The sequence below is a fragment of the Colossoma macropomum genome, unplaced genomic scaffold, assembly GCF_904425465.1.
Source record: "Colossoma macropomum unplaced genomic scaffold, Colossoma_macropomum, whole genome shotgun sequence".
Classification (NCBI taxonomy): domain Eukaryota; kingdom Metazoa; phylum Chordata; class Actinopteri; order Characiformes; family Serrasalmidae; genus Colossoma; species Colossoma macropomum.
Genome location: NW_023494786.1, coordinates 33,402,300 through 33,429,346, shown reverse-complemented (window position 1 = coordinate 33,429,346; position 27,047 = coordinate 33,402,300). Strand labels below are relative to the sequence as shown.

At 40.0% G+C, this 27,047-nt stretch overlaps 1 protein-coding gene across 4 annotated transcripts in view; it reads right to left on the bottom strand.

Annotated features, from left to right (window-relative positions):
• The window catches only part of LOC118804761 (zinc finger protein GLIS1), a 50,572-nt gene extending 26,023 nt beyond the window's left edge, over positions 1–24,549 (bottom strand). For all 4 annotated transcript variants that reach the window (XM_036565403.1, XM_036565406.1, XM_036565404.1 and 1 more), the window contains exons 1-2: positions 23,622–24,549; positions 2,771–2,932 (exon numbers count right to left, since the gene is read on the bottom strand). In XM_036565403.1, the coding sequence (XP_036421296.1) occupies positions 2,771–2,932; positions 23,622–24,548 (1,089 nt within the window). In that variant the 5' untranslated portion in view covers position 24,549. The remainder of the gene's footprint in view (positions 1–2,770; positions 2,933–23,621) is intronic.
• Between the last annotated feature and the right edge of the window lie 2,498 nt (positions 24,550–27,047).

Genomic DNA, 27,047 nt, shown 5'->3' with positions numbered 1-27,047 from the left:
CAACTTCAGACACCAAACATTTGCTAGAATATTCTTTTAAAGGGTCCAAGGGCAGTTGTGGGCTGGAGGTCAGGGAACCAGCCTTGTGACCGGAAGGTCGCCGGTTTGATCCCCTGAGCCGACAGTACGTGACTGAAGTGCCCTTGAGCAAGACACCTAACCCCCAACTGCTCCCTGGTACTGTGGATAGGGCTGCCCACCGCTCCGGGCAAGTATGCTCACTGCCCCCTAGTGTGTGTGCATTCACTAGTGTGTATGTGGTGTTTCACTGCATAGATGGGTCAAAATGTGGAGGTGAAATTTCCCCGTTGTTGGACTAATAAGGGTCACTTAATAAAGTATGTTTGAAATAATAAGTGTAGTATATAAACATTATGTTTCAAAATGTACCATTTACCCCCCTCCATACAATTCACCGTTATCATGATGTCACAAAAACAACTCATTTACATATATCCTGTTCAGCCTACAGCAGTTTAGCCCCGCCCACTCACACTGAAGTTATAGGGAGTGTTTCAGCCCACACTGCGTTTTAAATGAGGCTCAATACAGGGTAGCCAATCAGAATAGAGTTCATTTACATATCGGTCTTAAAGGCACAGTAACAAAAATAGTCGGTTTAATTCTACGGGACAAAGAGAGGGAAGAGGATGAACTGTTTTTGTTCATAAATCCACACAAACTTTATAAAAAGGACCTCAGGGACAAAAAATAAACTAAAGAAAAAAGCAGAATATGGGCCCTTTAATGAAACCACCCCGCTGTGAGTGAACGCACGCTGCTGACTGAAGTGTGAGAGGGAATCGTGGGTAAAAACAGCAGCTCTGCGGCTTGATTAGCTGGTGTGAAAGCCACACTGTGAGCGCAGCGCAGAAAGACGGGCGGCCCGAGCCTCCGGCCATTAAAGTGAAAGGGGATATCAGTGTTTGGCTGCGTGTCGTTTCTTACTGCAGCGCGCATGTAAAACAAAACCCTGCTATTTAAGGGCTTTACTCCGCACGGAAAAAGTGACAGGTCAACACTTCCACTGCTCGTTTACTCCGAGCTTATTAGCTTGATATGTACCTAATGTCAGGCAGCACAGAGAGGAGGAGAAAGAAGGAAAGATGGGAGCGCTCGGGGCAGGTGACGGGAAACAGGCTAAAAAAGAAGAAAGAGAAACAGAGCAACTTCACTGAGCTTTTATAACGAATCTGCATGTTATTTTTTATTGTCTGTGGTCTCATAATTGCTTATTAATTAATTGCAAGGCACCTTTGCCAATTAAAGGGGAATTACACCTGTTTTCATAATTCAGTGTTCAGATGTAAACAGAGTGATTCAGAGTGGTTTGGTGTGAAATGGTTCAGATGTCTTTACAGTGGTGGTGATAGGAACCAGGGGTCGCCATGACTACAACACAAATATAGACATTTTATTTACTACACTGCAAAAAAAATGGTGTCTTGTCCAGTTAAATTATTTTAAAATATAGTAAATAAATCTAATTTGTCTCAAGTTGAGATTGTTGTGAGCTTAATTTAAGAATATTTACCTCATTTCTAGACATTTTTACTTGTTTTATTTGATTTTATTAACCTCTTATGCACGTGGGTGTATTTTGGTTTGTCCATCTGAATTTACACGACCAAATCTTAAGGCAAATTATTCAGTAACTGCATGAAATAAATGTACATTTTTATTTTATTTATTTATTTTTTTATTTTTTATCATTATTATGTTTTATGATACACATATTACTATATGCTTACAATTTACTGCTGAAAGCCAAAAATCTTTGACGCCCTTTTATTATTTTATAAAAATAATGTTTACAGAGCAGATCACTGAAGAGACGCCATCTGTTTATAGTTTATAGCCCAGATTTGTGGAAAAATGGGTCGACTTTCAGTAGAAAAGTTCAGCTTCTTTTATTATAAGGGTTTAAAATTACATCACCCATCTATTTGATTGGAAAGAAGACAGTTACAGCTCTCATACGACCCCCACCTTTAGAATGGAGCTTATGAAATATGAAAATTATGAAGAATATGACGAAGTGCGTTTTGGAACCACCGGTGGTCTCAAGGAGTTGAAGAGGTTAAGTAAAATTATCTCACTATACTGGCAGATAATTGTGCTTGTTTTAAGAAACATCATTGACAAAATTATCTGCCAGTATAGTGAGAGAATTATACTTGATAAAATTACCTAAAACAAGCAAATAATGTCTAGAAATAAGCTAGATAATCTTACAATAAGAGCACAACTGTCTCAAAATGGGAAATATTAGATACACTGACTACGTTTACCATCATTTCACTTGACAAGATACTACTGTCTGCAGTGAATCCAAATCCACCAGTGGACCTTCTATATAGAATGTCAAAGGTAAAATATTGATAAATCTAAATAAGTCTTCTTTTTCTCACAGAACTCTGCATGCATCCCTCCACCATAAATGGATGTAAAGGCTGAAATCTTCTCAAAACTATCACCAAACAATCTCACAGACATCAGGCAGTGAATTCATAACCATTTCATGTAGTAACTTTCTGTGAGGGTGTTTTAATTATGCAGAAATTCAGAAAGATTGGTGGAATTCCCCTTTAAGCCCCCTGAAGAACAGCTATTATTTGCATGAGTTAAAGTTACGCATCTGCCTTACATTACAGGACAGGAGCAGCAGAGAAAACGCTGTTTATAATGAAAACACTCTGAGAAGTGAGGCGTCCCCCAGCCTGGCGTGTGGTGTACAGTGTGTTAGAGCGTGGCGATGGAGTGTGTGTACCGTGTCCAGGTGGGTCCTCTGGTGTTTCGCGCGGTCGCTGGAGTTACTGAAGGCTTTCAGGCAGCCGCGATACTGACACACGTACGGCTTCTCGCCCGTGTGGCTCCGCAGGTGGATCTTCAGGTTCTCCAGCCGAGAGAAAGCCTTACTGCAGCCTTCGAACTGCACAGAAAAAGAAACACACAGATCAGTACGTTCAGCACAGGCGCTGACGTGGGGAAGGACATTCCCATGAAACGAGGAGAAAACTCATCCGGCAGCAGTTTGACAAAATACTGACAAAGCATCTTCTATAGCACTTATTATGCAAATGAGTTATGAATTAAATGACTTACTTTCTCAAAATAATGACTTAGTATGTTGAAACAATGGATTATAGTGACTTACTGAATGTTACACTGACTTACTAGCTTGAAATAATGACACACTCTCAAAAAAGATGTTTCCTCAAGGGTTCTTTAGTAAAGAAAATGGTTCTATATAGAACCGTAAACACTAAAAGAACCCTTTGCATGATTTAAGGGTGCTTTGCCTGGTGAAATCCTTCAGATTGATAGAGAAAGTGCTCTAGATGGTTCTATATAGAACATTTTTGAAAAGGTACCGCACCAAAAAGGGTTCTTCTGTTGTAACAAGCATGTATCGTAACAATAGCAGAATCCTTTTTGGTGCTATACAGAACCTTTTTGAACCTTTTGAGAGCCATATACCATACATTCTCCATCAGTCTGAAGAACCCTTTCACAATACAAAGAACCCTTTAATCATGCAAAGGATTCTTTGGTGTTTACAGTTCTTTACAGAACCATTTTCGTTACAAAAGAACCCTTGAAGAACCATCTTTTTGCGAGTGTATTTGAAACTAATTATTTTGACATGCACACAAAAAAGATGGTTCTTTAAGGGTTCTTTACTAAAGGCAAAGAACCATTTAAGCATTGTGAAATAGTTCTTCAGATTGCGGGAGAATGTGTTTTATATGGTTCTATATAGAACCTTGTTGAGAATGGTTCTATATGGTGCCAAAAAGGTTCTTCTTATGTTGCAAGCTTGACATCCTAACAATAGCAGAACACTGTTTGTTGATACAGACCAGACCTTTTTCTAAAAGGTTCTATAGAGAACCTGTGGTTCTAAATAGAACCATTGCTTTTACTGAATTATCCTTAAAGAACCATCTTTTTTAAGTGTGTATTAATCACAAAGTAAGTCACTACTTTGAGATACTGAGTCAGTGTGTTGAGAAAATAAGTCATTTTATGATGTAGTCACAATAAGTCACTGTTTCTCCTCTACTTGGTCATAACAGGCTTCCATAGGACTGTGCAAACGTTTGAGGCAGCCAGGATATCTGATGTAAATGGTTTTTGTTCATCAAGGTACAAACAGTGTAAATGTTCCTTCAAAGCTCCAACAGTGGTTTTAAGGTCTGATTGTGAACCTTAAATAAGTTTTTCCAGGTGAAAAGTTGGTATTTGTATCTTTTCATAACCGAATGTTTTAAACAGAACAGTAAAATAAAAGCCTGGAGACGAGACGGGGTGTGTGGAGTCAGTACAGCTTAGAACATATCATTCAGTGGATTATGGTTCAGTTATGTTCCCTGACTAAAGGTACTGAGATGGACCCTTGAGGGAACCACCCCAGTGACCAGAGGGGAACTGACCCAGTGACAGTTTAGTACCTTTTCTGAGAGTGTAGGTAAGAAAAGAGTCTACACACACTCAAGAACACAAAGGTGAGAACAGTTCTGCGCTTTAAGAACACGTCATGAATCTGACGTAGACACTCAAGAACACATTTAAGAACAAACTCAGGAAGATACTGGAGAATGAGGCCTAAGGAGTGTTTGGAACACTGTGCTGGAGTCACGAGTTTGACTCTTAAATGGTTTATCTCCAATATTAAAACACAGGATCTTCTCAGTTAATGCTGGGAGATACTCCTCTGCATCTGGGAATACAATACCTGGGGTTCCGCAAGGCTCCATTTTAGGCCCTCTCCTTTTTTCGTAATACACAATTAGAAATAAAGGTTCTGTTCAGGTACATTTTACGTTCATCAAGGTACAAACAGTGTAAATGTTCCCTCAAAGCTCCAACAGTGGTTTTAAGGTCTGATTGTGAACCTTAAATAAGTTTTTCCAGGTGAAAAGTTTGTATTTGTACCTTTTCATAACCGAATGATTTAAAACAGAACAGTAAAATAAAAGCCTGGAGGCGAGACGTGGTGTGTGGAGTCAGTACAGCTTAGAACATATCATTTCAGTGGATTATGGTTCAGTTATGTTCCCTGACTAAAGGTACTGAGATGGACCCTTGAGGGAACCACCCCAGTGACAGGAGGGGGACTGACCCAGAGACAGTTTCCTACCTTTATTCCTGAGAGTGTATGTAAGCTGTTTATTTCATAACTTACATAAACATCTTCCAAACTGACCAGTTACGGACAAGAGTAATTAAACAAAGGGGGGCAAGAGCACAGCGACGGGTGGCAAAGCCTAATTAAGTATAGGACAAAGCTGCATTTGCAGAATATCTGATTTGTACTTTGTTGCAAAATGAATAGCAACAACATATTAATACCTAATTGGCTTTACATTAAATCTCAATTTTTGTCGTTTTTCTTTTTTTTTTTTCAATTTATTTTGGAAGCACCAGCTTCTATTTACAATGCATAACAATCTTGTGTGAGTCACTGTTTCTCCTCTACTTGGTAGGAACAGTCTTCCATAGCACTGTGCATAAGTTTGAGGCAGCTAAGATATCTGATTAAAATGGTTTGCCTGGGCAGTACATTTGTACACACCCCCAGCCCCCCCACCTCCCCCCAACCCCCGCAGGCAAGAAACACCCTGGACAGGCTGCCAATCCATCACAGGGCAGATAAACACACACACTCACACCGAGGGGCAATTTAGCATCCCTGCATGTCTTTGGACTGTGGGAGGAAACTGGACCACCCAAAGGAAACCCACACAGACACGGGGAGAACATCTCAACATAATTACTTTCTCAAAACACTGTCTTACTAGCTTCAAATAATGACTTACACTCATTTACACTTAAAGATGGTTCTTTAAGGGTTCTTTAGTAAAGAAAATGGTTCTCTGCATCATAAGACTCCAGACTGATGAAGAAAGTGCTCTAGATGGTTCTATATAGACATTTTTTGAAAAGGGCTCTGTATAGCAGGAAAAGGGGTTCTTCTACTGCAATAAGCATGTATCGTAACAATAACAGACCCCTTTTAAAAAGGTTCTATATAGAACCATATACCACACATTCTCTATCAATCTGAAGAACACTTTTGCAATGCAAAGAACACTTTAATCATACAATTTTTTGAGTGTACATGGTTCTATATAGAACCATTTTCTTTCCTAAATAACCCTTGAAGAAACATTGTTTTTAAGAGTGTCTCTGAAATTTAACAGCTAATTATTTTGACATGCATGCTTAAAAAAGATGGTTCTTCAAGGGTTCTTTAGTGAAGGCAAAGAACTGTTTAAGCATGCAAAGAACCATTTAAGCATGGGGAAATGGACACAAGGAGAACTTGCAAACTCCACACAGAAAGGACCCTGGTCACCCGGCCAGGGCATCAAACCCAGAGCTGGGGCACCCGGCCAGGGCATCAAACCCAGAGAGAGATCTTTCTTTGAGGTGACAGCGCTACCTGCTGCGCCAGTGTGCCACCATATAACATTAGAACCAATACAAATAGGCATATATACAGGAGTCACACTGCAAAAATGATGCCTTAGTGAGGGTAATCATCTTAAATGTAGTCAGTATATCTAGTATTTCTCATTATGAGACTGTTGTAAGAATATTGTGAGATTACTGAACTTAATTCTAGACATTTTTACTGTTTTTAAGCAGTTTTATCTCATAAAAGTGTCTTATTTCATTGGCAGATCATGTTACTTGTTTTAATCATTATTTTTTTGAAATGAGCAAAATTACCTTCATTATTTCTCAAAACAAGTAAACTAATCTGCCAATGGAATAAGACACTTTCACCAGATAAAATCACTGAAAACAAGTAAAAATGTACAGAAACAGGTGGAATAATCTTATAATATTCTTACAACAGACTCATAATGAGAGATATTAGATTTACTGACTACATTTAAGATGTTTACACTTGATATTATTTTTTGCAGTGCAGTAGTCAGAATGTGTTTGTCAGTAAAGTGAATATGTAGGTTAGAAGATCTCAGGTTTGGTTCCTGATGTCTCTCTGTTCTCCAGTCATCACATGAATTTGTTTAGTTCTATCTGATTTACTTTAATGAAGGATTGATTAGATAAAGCAGGTACTGGGTGGTAACTGTAAACACTGGACTTCCTCCAGCAGAGATCTGGAAAAAGTTAAGATCACTCTCACATACTAAGCAATTAATGGATTGTTTATTTGTTTATTTGTCCTTATTCTAATATTAAATAAGCTCTTATAAACTATATAAATGGCTTTACAGAGCACTTTCTCAGAGCCTTTTGCACCAAATCCTTTAGAACAGTACTGTACAATATAGAAATGTGGATATTTGGGTTGGAATCGGGTCACAGAGAGAGTCGGTAACAGTAATAAAGCTGCAGCTGCTGATACATATAATATTACACTGCTGGACAAGCTGTAGTTTATTTACGTTTCAGACGAGTCTGATGTTATTACAGCCTCTAAATGCTGATCAACATGTACACGTCCACTGAGGTACAAATACAGACCATTAAACACCTTTTTTCCTGCTTTGAAAGCAAAGCTAAAAGCAAAATAAAGCACTTTACAGCTCTCTCGCTGAACATACACCGGTCAGCCATTACATTATGACCACCTCCTTGTTTCTACGCTCATTGTCCATTTTATCAGCTCCACTTACTATATAGGTGCACTTTGTAGTTCTACAGTTACAGACTGTAGTCCATCTGTTTCTCTGATACTTTGTTAGCCCCCTTTTACCCTGTTCTTCAGTGGTCAGGACCCCCATGGACCCTCACAGAGCAGGTACTATTTGGGTGGTGGATCATTCTCAGCACTGCAGTAACACTGACGTGGTGGTGGTGTGTTAGTGTGTGTTGTGCTGGTACGAGTGGATCAGACACAGCAGTGCTGCTGGAGTTTTTAAACACTGCGTCCACTCACTGTCCACTCTATTAGACACTCCTACCTTGTCAGTCCACCTTGTAGATGTAAAGTCAGAGCCGATAGCTCATCTGCTGCTGCACAGTTTGTGTCGGTCATCCTCTAGTCCTTCATCAGTGGTCACAGGACGCTGCCCACAGGACGCTGTTGGCTGGATATTTTTGGTTGGTGGACTATTCTCAGTCCAGCAGTGACACTGAGGTGTTTAAAAACTCCAGCAGCGCTGCTGTGTCTGATCCACTCACACCAGCACAACACACACTAACACACCACCACCATGTCAGTGTTACTGCAGTGCTGAGAATGACCCACCACCCAAATAGTACCTGCTCTGTGAGGGTCCATGGGGGTCCTGGCCACTGAAGAACAGGGTAAAAGGGGGCTAACAAAGTATCAGAGAAACAGATGGACTACAGTCTGTAACTGTAGAACTACAAAGTGAACCTATATAGTAAGTGGAGCTGATAAAATGGACAATGAGTGTAGAAACAAGGAGGTGGTCATAATGTTATGCCTGATCGGTGTATTATGTTATATCTAGCAGGTTAGAGGCAGTAGAACGGTGCTAAAATGCCTCAGGAAGCTAAAACGCCGTGCTGAAAGGATGAAGCCCTGCGAGGGAAAGCGAGGGAGGGCTGCTGGAGGAAAAGGAGCGCAGAGGAACATGTGCATTTGATAAAATCTCCTGCCCTGCGGCTGCGAGAACATTTCGACACATGTAGATTTGTGAAATGAAACCCTTAATAAACGATCACCAAAAACAAAGCACACTTCCCATATTCCTCACTGGAGGAGTAAATCAAACACAGCTTCATCAAAGCACTTAACGGCCCTTATTCTTTATCATTATCCGTGCCTGGCAGCTTTTTAAACGCACGGCCCAGTCCAGCTCCTTCTCACAGGGACCGCTTTCAAAGTCCAAACGCTTAATTAAAGAACAATTTACGATGCAGAGCGCTGCCCTGAAAACGTCTCTCGCTGATCGTCCTTCGAGGATTCATGATTGTTCATTCTTGGCTTAAGTGGCGTGTTATTACCGTAAGTATGAAATGTTCTCCTGGGGCTGTTTCTCTTTTTTCCTGAAAGTTATTTTCAAGTGCACAGTTAGAAATAAAGGTTCTGTTCAGGTACATTTCTCGTTCATTAAGGTACAAACAGTGTAAACGTTCCCTCAAAGGTTCAACAGTGGATTTAAGGTCTGATTGTGAACCTTAAATAAGTTTCTCCAGGTGAAAAGTTCGTATTTGTACCTTTTCATAACTGAATGATTTAAAACAGAACAGTAAGATAAAAGCCTGGAGTCGAGCCGGGGAGTGTCTTGTCAAGTGAAATGATCTTATTCTAGTCGATATACACTTTATTGCCAAAAGTGTTCACTCACCCATCCAAATCATTGAATTCAGGTGTTCCAATCACTTCCATGGCCACAGGTGTATAAAACCAAGCACCTAGGCCTGCAGACTGCTTCTACAGACATTAGTGAAAGAATGTGTCGCTCTCAGGAGCTCAGTGAACTCCAGCGTGGTACCGTGATTGGATGCCACCTGTGCAACAAGTCCAGTCGTGAAATTTCCTCACTACTAAATATTCCACAGTCAACTGTCAGTGGAATTATAACAAAGTGGAAGTGATTGGGAACGACAGCAACTCAGTCACGAAGTGGTCGGCCACGTAAAATGACAGTGGGGTCAGCGGATGCTGAGGCACATAGTGCGCAGAGGTCGCCAACTTTCTGCAGAGTCAATCGCTACAGACCTCCAAACTTCATGTGGCCTTCAGATCAGCTCAAGAACAGCGTAGAGAGCTTCATGGAATGGGTTTCCATGGCTGAGCAGCTGCATCCAAGCCTTACATCACCAAGCGCAATGCAAAGCGTCGAATGCAGTGGTGTAAAGCGCCGCCACTGAACTCTAGAGCAGTGGAGACGTGTTCTCTGGAGTGACCAATCACGCTTCTTCGTCTGCCAATCCGATGGACAAGTCTGGGCTTGGCGGTTGCCAGGAGACGGTACTTGTCTGACTGCATTGTGCCGAGTGTAAAGTTTGGTGGAGGGGGGATTATGGTGTGGGGGTGTTTTCAGGAGTTGGGCTCGGCCCCTTAGTTCCAGTGAAAGGAACTCTTAATGCTTCAGCACCAAGAGATTCTGGACAATTTCATGCTCCCAACTTTGTGGGAACAGTTTGGGGACGGCCCCTTCCTGTTCCAACATGACTGCACACCAGTGCACAAGGCAAAGTCCATAAAGACATGGATGAGCGAGTTTGGTGTGGAAGAACTTGACCGGCCTGCACAGAGTCCTGACCTCAACCCGATAGAACACCTTTGGGATGAATTAGAGCGGAGACTGCGAGCCAGACATTCTCGTCCAGCATCAGTGTCTGACCTCACAAATGCGATTATCTAGTTTATTTCTTTATATTATACAGTTGTTTTAGGTCATTTTATCAAGTAAAATTCTCTCACTGCACTGGGAGATAGTTTTGCTGGTTTCAAGCACATTTTTTAAAGCAAGCAACATTATCTGCCACTATAATGAGATCATTTTACTTAATAAATCACTTAAACCAAGTAAAAAATGTCTAGAAATGCAGTACATAATCTCAAATTAAGCTTACAACAGTCTCCACAGGAGAAATATTAGATTTATTGACTATTTGTAAGATAACTGTACTTGTAAAGACTCCACTTTTGCAGTGTACAACTTAGAAAATATCATTTCAGTGGATTATGGTTCAGTTATGTTCCCTGACTAAAGGTACTGAAATGAACCCTTGAGGGTTCCACCCCAGTGACAAGAGGGGAACTGCCCCAGTGACAGCTTAGTACCTTTTCTAAAAGTGTAGGTAAGAAAAGAGTCTACACACACTCAAGAACACAAAGGTGAGAACAGTTCTGCGCTTTAAGAACACGTCATGAATCTGACGTAGACCTTTTCTTAGAACCTTTCTCAAGAACACATTTAAGAACAAACTCAGGAAGATACTGGAGAATGAGGCCTAAGGAGTGTTTGGAACACTGGAGTCATGAGTTTGACTCTTAAATGGTTTATCTCCAATATTAAAACACAGGATCGTCTCAGTTAATGCTGGGAGATACTCCTCTGCATCTGGGAATACAATACCTGGGGTTCTGCAAGGCTCCATTTTAGGCCCTCTCCTTTTTTCGCAATACACAGTTAGAAATAAAGGTTCTGTTCAAGTACATTTTACGTTCATCAAGGTACAAACAGTGTAAATGTTCCTTCAAAGCTCCAACAGTGGTTTTAAGGTCTGATTGTGAACCTTAAATAAGTTTTTCCAGGTGAAAAGTTTGTATTTGTACCTTTTCATAACCGAATGTTTTAAACAGAACAGTAAAATAAAAGCCTGGAGACGAGACGGGGTGTGTGGAGTCAGTACAGCTTAGAACATATCATTTCATTATGGTTCAGTTATGTTCCCTGACTAAAGGTACTGAGATGGACCCTTGAGGGTCCAACCCCAGTGACCAGAGGGGCACTGACCCAGAGACAGTTTTGTACCTTTATTCCTGAGAGTGTATGTAAGCTGTTTATTTCATAACTTACATAAACATGTTCCAAACTGACCAGTTACGGACAAGAGTAATTAAACAAAGGGGGGCAAGAGCACAGCGAGGGGTGGCAAAGCCTAATTAAGTATAGGACAAAGCTGCATTTGCAGAATATCTGTTTTGTACTTTGGTGCAAAATGAATAGCAACAACTTTATCAGCTTCATATTTCATATCAATTTTCGTCAATTTTGCATTTTTTTGATATAATTTGGAAGAACCAGCTGCCCTTTACATTGTGTCACAGATGGGAACAAGTCACTAAGTTGCAAGTAACAAGTAAGTCTCAAGTCTTCACACTCAAGTCCCGAGTCGAGATAGTCGAGTCCCGAGTCAATAGTCCTAATCTTCAAGTCCTAAACAAGTCAGTCTGCATCCTTCAGCTCATTTAAGGCCAAAACACTGAATAATGCTAACAGTACTGTAGCCCTTTAATGACAGCTCATCAGCAGTGTGTGGCTGTATATTATATTTTATTTTTTTTCCAACGAAAAGACAAAATCCCTGGTACACAGATAACCATGACAGGCTTACTGTACACACAAAGAGCAGTGCAACTACATATGAAAAGAATTTTAAAAGGACTACTGAACTTTAAAATAAAAACACTTTATATTTGAAGATAATTTCTATTATTTCTGATTTTTTTTTTTTTTATATAAAATCTTTTTACATTAACTTACATTGAAATTTATATTATTTTTTCCCTTCTTCTTGTGAAGTTACCATTTTGGATATTGGGGTTTTGGTCTGACAGAGATGATTCACTCTATATATGAGCCAAAGCATTATGAGCTCTGACAGATGAAGTTAATAATGCTGATTATTAACAGTGGAGCGTATGAAGGTCTGGGAGATATTAAACGGCTCTCACAGTCGATGAGTTGGACGTGGGAGAAATGAGTGGGTGTGAAGACCTGAGCAACTTTGACAAGGGCCAAATAGTTATTGACAGCTGGGTTGGAGCATCTCTGAAATGGCCAGGCTTGTGGGACACCTGGTCAGCAGTGGTGAGCACCTGCCGAGAGTGGACCAAGGATGGACAAACCACGAACCAGCGACTGGGTTTTTACCTTCATGGTGAACGTACTGAGGAATATAATGGATTGTGTTAAATAGAACTACAGTCTTAAAGATGTCTTTTAAAGGTTCTTTAGTGAAGACAATGGTTCTTTATAGAACGAAGAACACTCAAAGAACCATTTGCATGCTTAAAGGGTTCTTCACATGGTGAAATGGTTCTTCAGATTGATGTGGAGTGTGTAAATGGTTCTATATAGCACAAAAAAGGGTTGTACTAAAGCTTGAAACAACAGAAGAACATTTTTTGGTGCAATATAGAACCATTTTCAAAAAGGTTCTATATAGAACCACATACATACAACACATTCTCCATCAGTCTGAAGAACATTTCACCATGCAAAGAACCATTTAAGCATGCAAACGGTTCATTGAGTGTTCATGGTTTGATATAGAACCACTGGCTTTACTAAAGAACCCTTGAAGAACCATCTTTTTTTAAGAGTGTATACACCAATCGGCCACTTCAGTAAGTCCACCTCCTTGTTTCTACGCTCATTGTCCATTTAATCAGCTCCACTGACCGTATAGTTTCACTCTGCAGTTCTACAATTACAGACTGTAGTCCATCTGTTTCTCTGCATACTTTGTTAGCCCCCTTTTACCCTGTTCTTCAGTGGTCAGGACCCCCATGGACCCCCACAGAGCAGGTACTATTTGGGTGGTGGATCATTCTCAGCACTGCAGTAACACTGACGTGGAGATGATGTGTTAGTGTGTGTTGTGCTGGTGCGAGTGGATCAGACACAGCAGTGCTGCTGGAGTGTTTACTGGTGTAGAAAACATTCCCAGTATCACAAATTTTATAGCATAAAACTGAATTATATTCAACTGACAGGGAAAAATGAATATGGGTCATAACTGTACAGTTGCATCACTTGTTAAGTTGAGTTGTATCGTCTGAGAACATTCTGGCTTCAAATGTGGCCACACAGCATTAAGTCAGGGAGGTACGTCCACTCAGAGCACATACGTCCACTTAATGACCACCTGTACGCTTCATCACCTGCAGCGCTCCAGTCTGACGCAGTCCGTCACTCTGAAGTTAAATCGGCCTGTATTTTCCTGGAAGGAGCGGCGACGGATTTACACAGAGCTGTGATACGTTACGAGGCTCTGAGGGATCGCCTCTCACAAACACGCTCTGTTTGTATACATTACATATCCATCTAAATCCCTGACGCATCTGCGCTCTGAGGATAAAACGCCCCGGTCGACTCTTCACTGCACTGTTATTTACCGCAAACTGTAATATATAATGTAAACGGGACAGACACACTGCAGCTGCTGGCTGCAGCCACTCATCACACTGTTATGGATTCTGATTTGTTCAGTTTTACAGTGTTTATGGGACCTAATGGTGCCAAAATCTGATCAGAATTCAGTCCAATCATAATGTTTGTGCGGTTTTATGAACCAAAAATGGTCATAAAATATTTTTACATGGTCATTTTCCAGCCTCTCTTTATCCCCAGTAATTAGACAGGCTGTTTTTGTTAGTGTGCCTTTAAAACCAATTTCTGAAAAGGAGTATATCACTGCTGTCGGAAGAAAACCTTGTATCTCCATTTTTGTTGTTTTTCAGTTTTTGACAGAATTTGAAAATGCCTGTTTCTCTTTACATTGTGCGTAAATTTCATTAAGAATGGACCCAAAATAACTGGCACCAAAATGACTTGGAAAGATGTCTGGTTCCATTGACTTACATTAAAAGTACAGTAGGTTTTTTCTTTTTCTTGTAAAGTTACCATTTTGGAGATAACAGGTTTTCTTCTGACAACAGCGATATGAAAATGAGCTCTGTTTTGATTGGCTGCCCTGTATTGTATGCAGTCAAGGATAGAACACTTCTTATAACTTCTGTATGAATAATAATAACAATAATAATAATAATAATAATACTTATTTTTTAATCAGTGCTTTACAGACAGGAGATCAGGCTTAACAGTAACAGAGGAAATACTGATTATTAAATTGAAATCATATAATGGAATGATATGGATCAAATTAAAATAAAGGATAAAAGAAAGGGCAGGGTTAGAGTGAACAGTAGGCTTTGAAAGTGCTCTCAAAGTCTTTTTTAAAGGACAAAGCACCTGGTGTAATATATACAAATTATACAGAGCTTCTAAATATACCTTTTAGTCAATATATGGAAACTGAGCTGTGTGAACAGGCTGTTTGAAATTCACTGCATTTGTGATGCATTTACAAAATAACTGCCTATTCAGTCTAAAGCAGTTTAGCTCTGCCAGTAGCAGAAGTATTTCAGTCCTGACTGCTTTTTGAATGAGGTTCAAAGCAGCCAATCAGAAAACAGGTGACTTGCATGTAACAGTTTTAAAGGCACAGGAAGAGTGCCTTTAAAGGACGAGTCTGGGTTTGGCGAATGCCAGGAGAACGTTACCTGCCTGACTGCACTGTGCCAGCTGTAGAGTTTGGTGGAGGAGGGATGATGATATGGGTTGTTTTTCAGGGGTTGGTCTAGAACCCTTAGTTCCAGTGAAGGGAAATCTTAATGACTCAGCACCAAGACATTTTGGACACTTCCAACTTTGTGGGAACAGTTTGGGGAAGAACCTTTCCTGTTCCAGCATGACTGAGCCCCAGTGCACAAAGCAGCTCCATAAAGGCCTGACTGGGTGAGTTTGGTGTGGAAGAACTTGACTGACCCTCACAGAGCCCTGACCTCAACCCCATCCAACACCTTTGGGATGAACTAGAACCGAGATTGTGAGCCAGACCCTCTCGTCCGACATCAGTGTCTGACCTCACAAATGCTCTTCTGGATGAATGGGCAGAAATTCCCACAGACTCTCCAACATCTGTAGAAGCTTCCCAGAAGAGTGGAAGCTGTTAGAGCCACAAAGAGGGACCAGCTCCATATTAATGCCTATGGATTTAGAATGGGATTCATAAAAGCTCCTGTAGGAGTGATGTGTAGGTGTCCCAATACTTTTGTCCATATAATACATACATATATATATATATATATATATATATATATATATATATATATATATAAGGATATGCAACAGGAGTTAAGTATAGTTACAATCACGTGCTGAAGTACAAATACACAGTATGTACAGCTAGAGGAGTGAGCAGTGAATGTAAATGTAAATATATATATATATATAATGTAAATATAAATGTGTGTCTATAACATGTATATTGTAAGAAATTACAGGGCATGCGCACTGTAATGTGGGAAAGGTTCTTATTCAGAAGGCTTATGGCACGGCCTATACAGTAGATAAATACAGTAAAATGTGTGTGATAAAGTGTGTAGTCTCACTTTATTACAAACACTGTAATGTATATTGTCATGTATGTAACTTGTCATGTAAAAATGCATCATGATCATCATTTTGGTGCATAAAACCACATGAATGTCATAAGTGGAGTTCAGGAAAGATAATAAAAACAAGACAATTATATAAAACATATGGACCCCTTAAAGGAACTGTGTATACCTGTAACAGCGTCCAGGATCAGAGAACACTAGAACATCACTAAAGCAATCTTCAGGATCAAACTACTCTACAGCTAAAGTTTACACTCACATAAACAAACACAACACTTAAAGCTTTCACTGCACCTGGTGGATCAGTTTTTATCCCTTCAAATAACAGCAATGAGACTCTGCAGCGTCCAGTATGTACATTGGCCTGAATCTGCTGGTCAGTTTGGAGTGAATGCTGTTCCAGCTCTGCTGCTGTTTCAGCTGTTCCTGACTGTGGGTTTAAAATACTGCCAGGAGAAAAACACCAGCCCTGCCAAAACCACTCCTCACGACTCTACACCCACCTTCCACCGTTAGAATCACAGTTATAGTGATAGCGAAAGCATGTAAACGCTGTAAAATTACATGATTCATTTCTGACTCATAACTCACTGAAACGAGCAGACTCTAAACTTTCATTAGTGTTTGTGGGTAAAAGAGGAGATATTTTATTATAATCTTAATTTGCTGTAAAGTTATTGTTGTGTGTAGTTTTGTTTTGCAGAAAGAAAAAAGCATCCTTTACAGTTTGGCCCCGTTTTTGTTCTTGAAACAAACAGACAAAAGTTAAAATCTGAATATTAATATAATGAATTATTGAACAAAGTGTGTAAATATGTTTCTATATAGTCACATCTATATAATATAGTAAAAAAACAACAACTCCAGACTTACTATGCAGCTGTTGGTGCAGATGTTTGACTGCAAACCAGATATTCCATTGTTTTCAATGGAGCAGATTCTGACACCACCAGTATAGTGCAGCGGTCAGCAGAACGTCCCATCAAGAGCTCGGGTTTCCCAACTTTTGCCATCAACCACGAGCACGAAATAAACCATATGCTGATGTTTTTCAGACATGGATATGGAACATCTTATTTTTAAGATTTATTGTAAACTTTAAAACATAATGAAACAGAGCATCCAACTGCCTCCTTTCCACATTAAATAAACAACCAACTCTGCCAGTCTCCTCTGATCGTCACACATTTACGTCGATAAAGGCCGCTGCTGAAGGTCGCACACAGCGCCATGAGGCACAGAACAGTTTTCAACATAAATACGAAAACGCAGCATAATGGTTAAATATGAGAGTTCAACCTAGTGATGCACCGATACCACTTTTTCCCTTCCGATACCGATACCGATACCTGATCAGTCAGCCGATATCGAATACCGATACCAATACTAACTCTATTTATATAGACATATATGTTTATAGATATAGATTTACAGAATCAGAATTAAAATAGTTTTTAATAGTAACACTGTACTGTAAAGTACTGAGCAAAGAGCATGCTTCATGTATTTATTTCCAGTCAAAACAACATTTAAGTGTAATTTTCCATTTTATATATATATATATATATATATGTATACACACATACCAATCAGGCATAACATTATGACCACCTCTTTGTTTCTAAGCTCATTGTCCATTTTATCAGCTCCACTTACTAAAAACTCCAGCAGCACTGCTGTGTCTGATCCACTCGTACCAACGCAACACACACTAACACACCACCACCACGTCAGTGTTACTGCAGTGCTGAGAATGATCCACCACCCAAATAGTACCTGCTCTGTGAGGGTCCATGGGGGTCCTGACCACTGAAGAACAGGGTAAAAGGGGGCTAACAAAGTATCAGAGAAACAGATGGACTACAGTCTGTAACTGTAGAACTACAAAGTGCACCTATATAGTAAGTGGAGCTGATAAAATGGACAATGAGCGTAGAAACAAGGTGATCATAATGTTATGCCTGATCGGTGTGTGTATTATATATATATATATATATATATATATATATATATATATATATATATATATATATATATATATACATACATATATATATATTAACTAAATGAGCTCACAAAACTGCCTTTTGGATACTGAGGTTAAGGTTAGGGTTTAGGTGTAGTATTACTTGGCTACAGTATACAAAGATCAACAGAAACCAATGGAAGTCCTCACAAGTAAATATAACAAACATGTGTGTGAAACCAAATGAGATGCTTCAGTTTATTTACCATATTAGTAATAAGGTCTATATTTAACAACTGAAGTACATGTAAATTATCTTTATTCTGCAAAACAGTTAAAAACTGATCTGAACACTGTACTGATGAGCCTGTCAGTGTTCAGGTAAGCACACAGCAGCCTCTCTCGATCAGCAAAAAGTGGTACTGAATGTTGTTTCACATCCAAATTAGTCTCAGACGTGTGTCCTGTTCACTCTCACTTACATCTCCGAGCATCGGGCTCTGCTGAAGCCTGACATTGAGGTAAAGGGGCTCCTGTTAGCATGTTTTGCACTGTTTGTTCATTGTTAACTGTCTTATTTGTGGCGTACAAGTGGAACTAATATCTTAGTAATTAGTAATATTAGTAATAATATCGTAGGAAGAATTCCAACTGATCTTCCACCCACTCACATTGCCAAATCCTGCCGTTACGGTTTTTGCAGTGAGCATTTTTTACTGCTGTTTGTTCATCCACACCGCCGACATGTCAAGTCCTTTCTACTGGTGCACATGCAGACGCCAACAAGTCTGATATCGCTTCATGGTATTGATCACAGGTATCAGTATCTCCATCACTAATATCAATACCGTATTTAAGTGCCAGTATCAGCACTGATATGGTATCAGTATCGGTGCAACACTACTTTAACCCACTCGTCCATCAATTACAGCCAATTAGCCTTCAGCACAACCATCCAGCAGTCGCTCTGGTCTCTCTCTCCAGAAGGCCTCTCTGTGTTTCCTGCTGCTTGCTGTTCTCTCTGAGGGGATTCTGCTGTCTGCATCAGCTCCAGAGGGGAATTCCACTCCTACTCTCACTCCAGCCTAGGCTGCGGTTTCCTACAGCACGGCGACGGACTCAGTGTCGGCCCTAAACGCTTTCCCATTCCGGATCCTCACAATCTGACACACTCACTCCTTCACCTGAACTCACCGGCAAGAAAAGACGACTGAAAAACGAGTCAAACAAACCCTCTCTCCCTCTCCCTCTCTCTCTCTCTCTCTCTCTCTCTCTCTCTCTCTCTCTAGAAAAGACGACTGAACAACAAGTCAAACAAATCCTCTCTCTCTCTCTCTCTCTCTCTCTCTCTCTCTCTCTCTCTCTCTCTCTCTAGAAAAGACGACTGAACAACAAGTCAAACAAATCCTCTCTCTCTCTCTCTCTCTCTCACTCACTCTCTCTCTCTCTCTCTCTCACTCTTTCCTAGAAAAGACGACTGAACGAGTCAAACAAATCCTCTCTCTCTCTCTCTCACTCACTTTCTCTCTCTCTCGAAAAGACAACTGAACGAGTCAAACAAATCCTCTCTCTCTCACTCTCTCTCCCTCTCTCTCTCTCTCTCACTCACTATCTCTCTCTCTCTCTCTCACTCTTTCTCTAGAAAAGACGACTGAACGAGTCAAACAAATCCTCTCTCTCTCTCTCTCTCTCTCACTCACTCTCTCTCTCTCTCTCTCTCGAAAAGACAACTGAACGAGTCAAACAAATCCTCTCTCTCTCACTCTCTCTCCCTCTCTCTCTAGAAAACTAGAAAAGACGACTGAACGAGTCAAACAAATCCTCTCTCTCTCTCTCTCTCTCTCTCTCTCTCTCTCTCTCTCTAGAAAAGACAACTGAGCGAGTCAAACAAATCCTCTCTCTCTCACTCTCTCTCCCTCTCTCTCTCTCTCTCTCTCTCTCTAGAAAACTAGAAAAGACGACTGAACAACGAGTCAAACAAATCCTCTCTCTCTCTCTCTCTCTCTCTCTCTCTCTCTCTCTCTCTCTCTTTCTCTCTCTTTCTGTCTCTCTTTCTGAACACTCAAATGACTAACGGGTTCTTTGCATCATTAAAGTGTTCTTCAGATTGAAAGATGTGTGTTTATATGGTTGTATATAGAACCTTTTTGAGGGTTCTTCTATTGTAATGATGTCAAGCTCGTAACAACAGAAGAACCCTTTTGGGTGATATATTTAACCCTTTTCAAGGAGGTTCTATATAGAACCGTCTACAGTACATTCATGCACATTTTCCATCAACCTGAAGAACCCTTTGATAATGCAAAGAACCCTTTAATCATGCAATGGGTTCTTTGAGTGTTCATGCTTCTATACAGAACCATTTTCTTTACTAAAGAACCCTTGAAGAAACATCTTTAAGAGTGTACTGGCCCAGAGAACTTGTAGTTCTTTAAAAACTCACTGGGGGTTCACTCCTCATTCACTAGCTAATGCAGGAACGTGCTAAGAAGCTGGAAACCTCACTGCAACTGAACTTCTTTGCTAACTGTCTTTAAATCAGCATTACAATGGACAGTGTGGATTATCACATGACTCGTCAGATGAGGAGGAAAGACGAGCTAAACGATGAAGTTAGCAAATTAGAGATCTAGCTAGCTGGATAGCTTAGCTCAGACTGACTTTGTTTCTACCTAAAAGTGCAAAGAACGATTCTTAGCGGTGCAGCTTGTAGATCATTTTCATGGTATTCATTTTTAATCACATGTTCATTTTATAGAGATGTCACATCTATTTCACACGTGAACTCATTTTTTCACGTGAGCATGTTTTCACACGTGAACATTTTTTTCACGTGAGCATGTCTTCACACATGAACACGTTTTTTCACACATGAACACGTTTTTTCACACGTGAACACGTTTTTTCACACATGAACACATTTTTTTCACGTGAGCATGTTTTCACACGTGAACATTTTTTTCACGTGAGTATGTTTTCACACGTGAACATTTTTTTCACATGAGCATGTTCCCACACGTGAACACGTTTTTTCACACGTGAACACGTTTTTTCACACGTGAACACTCATTTTCACGCATGAGCATGTTTTCACACGTGAACACATTTTTTCACGTGAGCATGTTTTCGTGTGACCATGTGTTTTTTTTCATGTAATCACACTTTTTTAAACATGTAAAGTGTTCCAAAACCATGTGTTTTTTTTGCAGTTTTTTATTTTTTGTACAAGTAACACCTTTAGCTTTCACCTCAGCTAGACATACTGCACTGAATTGTGCCACGATTGAGGTAAGCACTATAACCAAGGGCGGTGTTTTCAATAGGCAATAGTAGGCTGTCTAGAGCCCTCATGAAAATACAGAAAATTACGGAGACTGTAAATTTTGCTGTTAAATAATTCTGAAATGTAAATATATTTTAAAAATGTGTTTTGTTTTATATGTTATTTGCAACTGCAGTGATTGTTTTCAGTCTTTTCGTTGCAGCTCCACCCCTCTGTCATGGTTATAATGGACTATTCCTTATTGTTATGTGACGACACAACTGTGTGAGTGTGTGAGTTTCTGGGTGTTTACAGGGAAAATCAAATACAGTCTTCCAAGTGCAGCAAAGAAACTTTACAGCAACCTCAAAAGGAGAAATATTAGATATAACGGCTAGATTTAAGATGATTTCACCTGCCAAGATATGATTCTTTCCAGTGCAGTGGGAGCCCAGAGCCTCAACTAGCTTTAAAATGTTCTTGAAGAGCTCCAGAATCACTAAATCTGCCCCTGACTACAGTCAGTATTGGTTAAAATCAGAAGTGTTTCAAAATGGTACCATGACATATTTATGTAACGTTGATGGACAAAAACATGACAACAGTATTAAATCATGAATGCAGTAAAAACGATGAGCCTTTCATTCACTGCTCTGCTCATTGTGACCAATTTGCGTCCTGTGTGATCAAAATAAGACATATTATATTGTCATTATGTGGGCTGCTCTATGAAAGAAAGAAAGAAAACACTATATTACACAGACGGTACTTATAGTAAATAATCTTAATAACACAGAGCTGTACGACACTGACATCAAACGATGTCCAATAAAGCTGTCAAACATCGCGACGACGACATGAGAAGCGACAAAACACCATTAAAACAGAGTCGAGACAAAGTGCAGACATTTCTGCAGCTCTTAAAGGTGAAATCCACCAATTTTTTTAAAATTCCCCAATCATTCAGTCCTTGAGGTACGAACAGAGTCATTCAGAGTGGTTTGATAGGAAATAGTTCATTGTAGAGAAACTTACAGACTGTGATGTCTTTACAGTGGTGGTGATAGGAACCAGGGGTCGCCATGACTACAACACAGATATAGACATTTTATTTACTATCCAGAACCACCAGTGAACCTACACGAGTCTTCTGAGTTTATATGGAACGTTGATGATGGTAAATAGTGGAAAATCTGAAACAATAATTTTTCCTTGGGGACTATTTTGCCTCACAGCGCCCTGCATGTATCCCATAAATGGATTCAAATACAATTTAAGCCAACAAAACTATCATAAAACAGTGTCTCAGTCATCAGGCAGTGAATTCATAACCATTTCATGTAGTAACTTTCTGTGAGGGAGCTTTTAGAGGTGGACGTCTGGTTCCTATCACCACCACTGTGAACAGTTCTGACTCTGTAAGTTTATCTAGAACAGAGCGTTTCACACCAAACCACTCTGAACGACTCTGTTTACATCTTAACCAGTTAATTATGAAGAATCTTTGAAAAACTGGTGGAGTTTTTTTTATGATGTGTTTATCACAGAAACAATAAAGACTATTTATCGCGCAGCCCTGGTGTAAATAACATTTAGAGACCGATTTCCACTGAAGCACCTTGGCTGAAAGAGCCTCCAGTACAAAACTGTAAGTGGGATATTTGATGTATTAGATATTAAATATAGTCTAGATGTGACATTTAAGTTAGTGAGCTAAATCCTAGGCCTCTGTCTGTACTCTTTTACTCTGGTCCTCTGCTTCACAACCCTGCTGAAAAAAGACCATTAGAACCATTAGGATTTAAACCTGATGGTTTCCCTTTCTGAGGGAAATTGGCTTAATTGTTATCATTAGAGACCACTAGCTTCCTATAGGACACCTTTATATCCCATTAGGAAACCACACGGCAAAAAATGATATCTTAGTGAGTGTAAACTTCTTAAATGTAGTCAATAAATTTACTATTTGACTGTTGTAAGAATACTGAGATTATTTAACTTATTTCTAGACATTTTTACTTGTTTTTTCAAGCAGTTTTATCTTATAAAAGTGTCTTATTTCATTGGCAGATCATGTTTCTAGTTTTAATCATTATTTCTCGAAATGAGCAAAATTATCTTCATTATTTCTCAAAACAAGTAAACTAATCTGCCAATGGAATAAGACACTTTCACCAGATAAAATCACTTAAAACAAGTAAAAATGTACAGAAACAGGTGGAATAATCTTAGAATATTCTCACAACAGTCTCATAATGAGAGATATTAGATTTATTCACTACATTTTCTGAGATGTTATTTTTTGCAGTGCAGATCTGAAATCACAACACCTGTTAAACCATTAGAATCCTTTAGACTGTGATATCAGCCCCAGAGACCATTGGACGCCACCAGAAAACAACTATGATCACTTTAAGCAGGGAAGTCTGTTTGCTGCCACTCGTGATCACTGAGCCAATAACAGCCAATGAACCCAATAAATGCTAGCTTGACTCTGTGATGCTCCTTTGGGGACTCACCATGCACCTGTTGGGCTTCTCTCCGGAGTGGACCCTCATGTGGATGAGCAGTTTGTAGCGGGCGTTGAAAGGCTTGCAGCGGCGAACACAGCCGGCCCAGAAACAGGTGAAATCTTCTCCTTTCCGCTGGTCGACATGAACCTTCTCGATGTGTCTCACCAGCTCCTCCTTCTGCTCGTACGACGCTCTGCAGTCCATCCACTGGCACGGCTGTTCGTTCCCCAAGAAGGAATTCGCCTCCTTCTCTCCGGGTACCCGACCCAGATCCGCCTGGCAGTGGAGCTTGGCGTGAAGGTCTTCAGACGGTGCCGCTGGACTTTCGTGGGCTTTTAGCTCATTGGCTGTGTTCGGGCTGGTGCAGAGATAGCTCTGTCCATACAAGAGATGAAAAAGCACATCCTTGTTCTCACAGCGTAAACTGCAAGCTTCAGACGTTCCTCCAGGTTCTTGCTTCAGGTTCTTGGGAAACGGGCACGCTTCCTGTTGTGGTGCATCGTCCAGAATGTCTTGGATCGCAGTAGAACATGAGATCGATTGAGAGCCTGACAGTTCTGGTCCGATACAGCAGGAGTTAGAGGAGAAGGGAGGTGTGAGGGATGCTAATGAAGAGGAAGCGCTGGCTGCTTGGGAAAGGTCAGCTGAATGAGCGCAGTCGCTTTGTACTTCACTGACACACTGATACATTATGGCTCTCTGAGTTGAGTAGACAACAGAGGCCAGATCAAACCCATCCGCAGTGATGATGGGCACCGTGGCTTTGGACACGCTGCATAGGTTGACGCTTTGAGTGTGGAACGAGCGAGAAAAGCAATACTGGCTGGACGAGCTCAGTGAGTGCTGGGGAACTTGCTCTTCCTCATAAATACTGTTTGAAAAGCCACACTTGTCCAGCTGTAGCGCTGCTGGCCCAAACCTGGTTGGCCCCATTATTCTCCTAAAGGCTCTTCGAGGTGAAAAACAAGGCTGTCCTCTGGATCTCGTCTTGAATCTTGTCATACAAATAATTCACTCCATGTTTTCCCAAAGTGGTGAATTTATCTTCGGTCCCAAAGCACCTACACGATGACAGAGAATGTTAGAAGTGCATCTCGTTATTTCCAGAATCAAAATAAAAGTTGTTTTTTTACTGACCAAATACACTCTCAGAAATAAAGGTACTAAACTGACACTGGGGCAGTGCCCCTCTGGTCACTGGGGTGGTTCCCTAAAGGGTCCATCTCAGTACCTTTAGTCAGGGAACATAACTGAACCATAATCCACTGAATGATATGTTCTAAGCTGTACTGACTCCACACACCCCGTCTCGTCTCCAGGCTTTTATTTTACTGTTCTGTTTAAAACATTCGGTTATGAAAAGGTACAAATACGAACTTTTCACCTGGAAAAACTTATTTAAGGTTCACAATCAGACCTTAAAACCACTGTTGGAGCTTTGAGGGAACATTTACACTGTTTGTACCTTGATGAACAAAAAATCTACTTGCACAGAACCTTCATTAATAACAGTGTAACACTGTACTGTACAGGCAGAGAGCACCTTTCATTTATTTAATTTCCAGTCAAAACAACTGTTGAATACAAGTTATTCTTTTTCAGGGGAAAAAAAGAAGAAAACACATTTATCAGAAAATCACACAGAGGCCTCAACAACTAAATCTAGTTCAGTGAGTCACTCTTTCCCTTTATTCCAGCTTCCATTCTTTTCAGGAGACTCACCTATTTTCTTTGACTTTCTCTTTCCTTATGCATGTGGATTCTCATATCTAATCTCCTGAAAAATTAGTAACTTTTATTTAATGGCTTCGTTTACTGGAAATTAAATAAATAAAGGGTGCTGTCTGAATTCTGCAGTACTGCATGTACAAAAACACCACGAAAAGATTAAGCAGTTGGTAGAAATAGAATAACACTGTCAATGTGCTGATTTCACTCTTCTCATATACAACCCCATTTCCAGAAAAGTTGGGACGCTGTGCAGAATGTAAATAAAAATAGGATGCAATGATGTGTAAATCCTGTAAACCATATTTTTAAAGGAAGATACCACAAAAACAACATACCAAATGTTGAAACTGAGAAATTTTATTGTTTTTTGAAAAATATATGCCCATTTTGAATTTGATGCCAACAAAAAGTTGGGACGGGGGCCTGTTGACCACTGAGTTTCATCACCTCTTCTTTAACAGCACTCTGTAAGTGTTTGGGAACTGAGGAGACACTGCTGTAGTTTAGAAACTGAAATGTTTTCCATTCTTGTTTAATACAGGATTTCAGCTGCTCATCAGTTCAGGGTCTCCTTTGTTGTATTTTTCTATTTATAATGCGCCACATGTTATCAGTGGTGACAGGTCTGGACTGCAGGCAGGGCAGTTTAGCACCCGGACTCTTTTAATACAGAGCAATGCTGCTGTAATACATGCAGAATGTGGTTTTACATTGTCTTGCTGAAATAATCAATGCCTTCCCTGAAAAAGACGTCGTCTGGATGGCAGCATATGTTGCCAAAACCTGTATAAATCATTCAGCATTAATGTTGCCTTCACAGATGTGCAAGTCACCCATACTATGTGCACTAATGCCCCCCTACACCATCATGAATACTGGCTTTAGAACTGTGCACTGATAACAAACTGAGTGGTCTTTAGTCCGGAGGACACAGTGTCCATGATTTACAAAAAGAATTTCAAATGTTGATTCGTCAGACCACAGGACACTTTTCCACTTCCTCTCAGTCCATTTTAAATGAGCTCAGGCTCAGAGAAGGTGGCAGCGTTTCTGGATCCTTATATTTGGTTTCTTCTTTGCGTTTTAGAGTTTTTGTGGATGCAGCGATGAAGCGTTTTCACAGACAGTGGTTTCAGAAGTGTTTCTGAGCCCATGCAGTGATTTCCACTACAGAATCATGTCTGTTTTTAATGCAGTGCTGTCTGAGGGCCCAAAGATCACGACCAGCAAATACTGATTTTTGGTCTTGTCCCTCACATACAGAGATTTCTCCAGATTCTCTAAATCTTTTAATGTTATTTTGTACCATAGATGATAAAAAGCAGAAGTTCTTTGCTATTTTACATTAAGAAACATTATTCTTGAATTGTTGCTCTATTTGATCGTGCAGTCTTTCACAGAGTGGTGAACCCCTCCTCATCTTTACTTCTGAAAGACTCCGCCTCTCTGAGAAGCTCATTTTATATTCAGTCATGTTACTGACCTGTTGCCAATCAACCACCAGGTGTTTCTTTTAGCAATACACTTTACAATGAACTTTATTAGGCCCTTGTTCCCCCGTCCAGACTCTTTTAGAATGTGTTGTTGGCATCAAATTCAAAATGGGCAAATATTTTTCAAGAAACAACAAAAATTCTCAGTTTCAACATTTGATATGTTGTCTTTGTACTATTTTCGATTAATAATGGGGTTTAAATGATT